This window comes from Sinocyclocheilus anshuiensis, unplaced genomic scaffold, assembly GCF_001515605.1.
Source record: "Sinocyclocheilus anshuiensis isolate Anshui unplaced genomic scaffold, SAMN03320099.WGS_v1.1 scaffold1127, whole genome shotgun sequence".
NCBI lineage: Eukaryota > Metazoa > Chordata > Actinopteri > Cypriniformes > Cyprinidae > Sinocyclocheilus > Sinocyclocheilus anshuiensis.
The window spans coordinates 887010-891562 of record NW_015546115.1 but is presented as its reverse complement, the minus strand read 5'-3'; the positions used below and the strand labels follow the sequence as shown (position 1 = coordinate 891562).

The window sequence follows — 4553 nt, the reverse complement described above, 5'->3', positions numbered from 1 at the left end:
ATACAAAATATAATAAATATACATGTACATTTGTTTTTTGAACTTCTGTGTATATATAAAAAAATCACGTGTATAATAATAAATAGAATGGCTGAGTGTAAATAAAATATTAAAGTCAATAAAACTATGTAATTACAAAGGCAATATAAATTATAATAAAATTAAATATGTACATTTGTTTTTTTATTTGTTTTATATACATATTTAGAAAGTGTTATTATATATATATATATATATATAGGTTATTATTTTCATATATATATGCGTATGTATATATGTACGTATATAAATATGTATGTGTGGACATGGCCTAAATCTTTAATTTATCGATTACAGTTCTTTTAAAAAACACTGACTGTGCTCGTTTTAATAAGCGAGTAATATAAATATAAATTTAATAATTGCACATCACTCCACATGATGGGTCAAGTGACATAAATGTGGCATAATTACGATAATTATGTTTTTAATAATAATATGCAGTATACAGTGTGCACTACAAAGTATTCAGAAAGTAGTACACTAATATTTCATTCCAAACATTGGTTTCTCCCTCTTCCTAACAAACACAAGAAGCAGTTTCAGTGATAATGTAACAATTTAGAACAAAATTTGCTGAGTAACTGACACTTTATGGAAGCATTTAAATCAGTGCCACAAAGAAAGACAGGAAAGTTAATTTGGTCAGTCTCATCGTAAAACATAGTTTTTAACAGTAAATTAACTGACCTGAGGCGTGACGGCTCCTCGTAGCAGGTCTACGATTGCTTTCTGCTCAGGGTCCTGCTGGAAGAACGAGTGGAAGCGACTGTAAAACAAGTCTACCGCCCCCTTCAGGCCACACCGCGCCATGTCCAGGTGCAGGTAGAGGAAGAGCGGAAACAAGACGCTGCTCACCTCCTTCACTAACGGTGCTTCAGCATCTGAAACACAGAAAACGGCTGTTAAAACCAGATTACTTTTCCCTCCAGTGGGCGCAGTTCTCAGAGTAATATGACACGTTGCGCTCTACTTCTGAGTCCTTAAACGCTTGTTTTTTGGGTCGACAGCTTATAAAAACATAGTTCTGGGTTTTTTAGCTTGTTTGCTGTACACTTTGGCACACAGCAGCTTTTAGACATTGTTCTGTTTTTTTGTTATAAGTCAGAAATGACAAGGAGGCAGCTTCCCGCAATACAAAGTCAATGGAGAGGGTTGGGTTGTTTCCCCCCGTGGACATGGCCTAAGTGCTCTCTGTCTCTATTAGGAAAGCGTTTGTGAGGAGTTGATCTCTCACCCTGCAGGAAGGTGCGCAGTCTGGAGAACTGGGTCTCGTACTGCTGCGGGTCAGAGTGACACGGGGCTGCAGACACCACATTCGCACAGCTGGACTCCGTCTGAACTGCTCACAGCAGAAAGAGAGAGAAATGTGAAATCATTCCGAGTTAAAGACCCGTGTTGATTTAAAGTGCAGTCACCTGTCAGACTGGCTGCCATCTCCTCAGCGGACTGGGAGAGTTTGGCCCCCTTCAGAGACCCATCTGTGTCCATGTACTGCCTCCTCTTCAGGTACTGGCTCACCGTATACTGGATCTGCTCCGTCCGCACCCGCTTCATCTCCTGGTGGAGACACGTAACACACACACACAGCCTCATATATCTCTGTTCAAGCAGCCATTAATGCTGTGCAATGCAAAAAAAAAAAAACAACACATAGACTAAGGCTGATGATACACTGGGCAACTTTGGGAAATGTTGCCGTCAACAAACAACCAGGTGAGACACAGAGCCCACGACCGATCTAAAATATCCAGATAGAAATTTGTCACCCATTCTCAATGGAAAAGTGCCCAAGCAACATTGCTCAAAAAAAGTTCCCCGGCAAAATTGCTCAAAAAGTTGTCCCGTGTAAGATCAGCCTAATGCATGAATTCACAGCATTCACTGGCTGAGTCTCAAAACACTTCAGTGGGAATCATGTCAATTTGAATGTTAGACTCAATTTTAGAGAATCATAAGCATGCGTGAATATTTGATTTGAATTTAGAAAATTAATAGTGCTTGAATATTTGATTCATTTTCAGTGAATTATAAGTGTTTGAATATCTGTTTTGACTTCAAGGAATCATAAGAATGCTTTTATTCAATTTTAGAGAATCATAAGTGTGCTTGAAATATTTGATTCGATTTCAGGTAATCATAAAAGTGCTCGAATATTTAATTCGATTTTAGGGCATCATAAGCGTGTTGAATTTTTTATATGATTTTAAAGAATCATAAGAGTACTTTAAATATTTTAAAATTATTTTTGAATTACTCGATTTCAGAGAATGGTAACACTTTATTTTACGGTGGTGTCCTTGTTACACATTACATGTACTTACTAAAATTATGCATAATTACATGCACGTAAACCTACACCTTACCATATAGTAAGTACATGTAGTTAATTAATATTACTCAGTACTTAAATATATAATTACACACTTGAACAAGGACACCTTAAAATAAAGTGTAACCCAGAAAATCATAAAAATGGTCAAATATTTGATTCAATTCTAGAGAATCATAAGAGTGCCTGAATATTTAATTCGATTTTAGTGAATCATAACAGCGCTTTAATATTTGATTCAGTTGTAGAGAATCATGAGCGCTCATTCGATTTCAGGTCATCACAAGCATGTTCGCATATTTGATTCAAGATTTTAGGACACCATAAGCATGACTGACAATTTCACTGGACTTTAGGGAATCGTGAGTATGCTCTCGAATATTTGATTTGATTTTAGGGAATCACGGGAATGCTTGCATACATGATTCGATTATAGGAAATCATGCGTATTTTTGGATTATTTGAATCGATTTTTATAAGCAAGCACGGATATGTGATTCAATTTGAATCAACATTCGATTCGAACGTTCGATTAATTTGTGAGCGTCATAAAGGCGTTCGAACACTCTTCGATTCAATATCTGATTCAGTTTCGATCAGTCGATTCAATTCAGACGTTAAACGCCCCACTATTGCTGCCTAGGTAGGTAGCTCATTATGATTTGAGACACAGACAGTAAAGGCGGGTTGGTTTCTGTGCAGTGCAGCCACATATTAATTCATTAGTCATCTTCAGATAAGATTTATGAAATAAACTCATTGAATGAATCAAGACTGCTCAGAATCCTGCAGCGGCCTCAGTCTCTGAGCTCATCATCACACTCTGATCTCAAATACACTCAACTCGCAGCGTCTTAGATCCGTTTTGCAGTTTAGCAGAGCTGTGTAACACCTACTGCATAATCCGTATGTAACAGTCCTAGAGAAAAGTGCTGGTTTAAGCTATGGAAGAGGAGCTCGGGAGAAGACTGCTGCTCCCCACCGCTGCTCCATCAGTCGCTCTCTCTCTCTTCTTCTGCGCCTCCGCTGCGAGCGCGCTGAGATCACTAGTGCTGCACTGCGCCATCTAGCGCATCCACCGCGCAAACAACTGCAAATACATTATCGAACAACAGTCGGTTTACTTTAGTATTTGTGTAGATTGTGTACATATTTGTCATATACATATGAAGATGAAAATATAAAGGCATATTACATTATATAATATTATTAAAATTATATATTTAATATTATTCTAAATATATAATCTTTATTTAAAAAATGTATAATTATACGATCATATTTATTAAGTGATGATCTTTTTAAATTAATAATTTTAAGGTGCACTTCTTTTTATTTAATGAGACTGTTAATATACATCTGCCTTGCAATTACCTTAAATGCGCATCCCGCCAGTTAATCAAATACGCATGTCTAAAATAAACAAAAACACAAATAAAAGTAACATTTATACATAAATAAAAAGACAAGTAATATTTTAAGTGTTATTTGTATTATTTATTATTATATATTTTTAAATGTATCCTTTTTATTTCTAAAGTCAGTGGAGCTTGATAAGTGGAGAGTGTTTTTTGCTGTAGTTTAAGGTATAGAAATAAAGGAGAAATTATATTTAATATAATTTTGAGCTGGATACAGTTTGGTGCCGACACGCTTGAGTTATTATGTACATTTTACTATTTAGCATATTTCACAGTATAAAAAAACACACAGCTTGAAGTGAAACTACATTTCCCAATAAACTACTGAGAGAAACTATTCTTTTTGAGCGTTCTGCATATGAAAGGCAGATATTTCAGTTAATTCGAGAATTAGGATGGCTGGGAGTGGATAATATTGCTCTAATAGTTTTTCGTTGGCTTGCCAACCCGCCATAAAACACCAGAAGAAGAGTTCTGTGACACTGACCCAGAATCAGTTTTAATCGCTAAACACACTATTCATTCAATGTTAGAAGAGTTTGAAAGCTGTTTCAGGATCAGCAGCATGAGCGCATGCGCATTCGAATGACGCACATTGTGTGCGCCTGACGGTAGTGAGCGCGCGGTAAACGGTTTCCAAAGTTCCTCGCGTCTCGTCGTTTCTGAATGCGCTTCTGTCTGTTGTAAACAGTCCGCCGCGACAGTATGTTCACTCCCCGCGGCACACCGAGCTCAGGCCGCAGACAGGCGCCCAGGACCGG

General features: G+C 37.1%; 2 protein-coding genes across 3 annotated transcripts in view; one reads left to right on the top strand and one right to left on the bottom strand.

Annotated features, from left to right (window-relative positions):
- Nucleotides 1–3377, bottom strand: part of LOC107700873 (TAF5-like RNA polymerase II p300/CBP-associated factor-associated factor 65 kDa subunit 5L) — a 9078-nt gene extending 5701 nt beyond the window's left edge. Inside the window, exons 1-4 of one of the 2 annotated variants that reach the window (XM_016502704.1) lie at nucleotides 3216–3377; nucleotides 1458–1599; nucleotides 1277–1381; nucleotides 730–923 (exon numbers count right to left, since the gene is read on the bottom strand). In XM_016502704.1, coding sequence (XP_016358190.1) covers nucleotides 730–923; nucleotides 1277–1381; nucleotides 1458–1596 — 438 coding nt within the window. In that variant the 5' untranslated portion in view covers nucleotides 1597–1599; nucleotides 3216–3377. The remainder of the gene's footprint in view (nucleotides 1–729; nucleotides 924–1276; nucleotides 1382–1457; nucleotides 1600–3215) is intronic. The other variant, XM_016502703.1, reaches the window with a different exon arrangement.
- Nucleotides 3378–4366: 989 nt separating this feature from the next.
- Nucleotides 4367–4553, top strand: part of LOC107700801 (nuclear pore complex protein Nup133-like) — a 16776-nt gene continuing 16589 nt past the window's right edge. Inside the window, exon 1 of the mRNA XM_016502616.1 lies at nucleotides 4367–4553. This exon is cut by the window's right edge and continues 96 nt beyond it. Within this exon, the coding sequence (XP_016358102.1) occupies nucleotides 4498–4553 (56 nt within the window). The 5' untranslated portion in view covers nucleotides 4367–4497.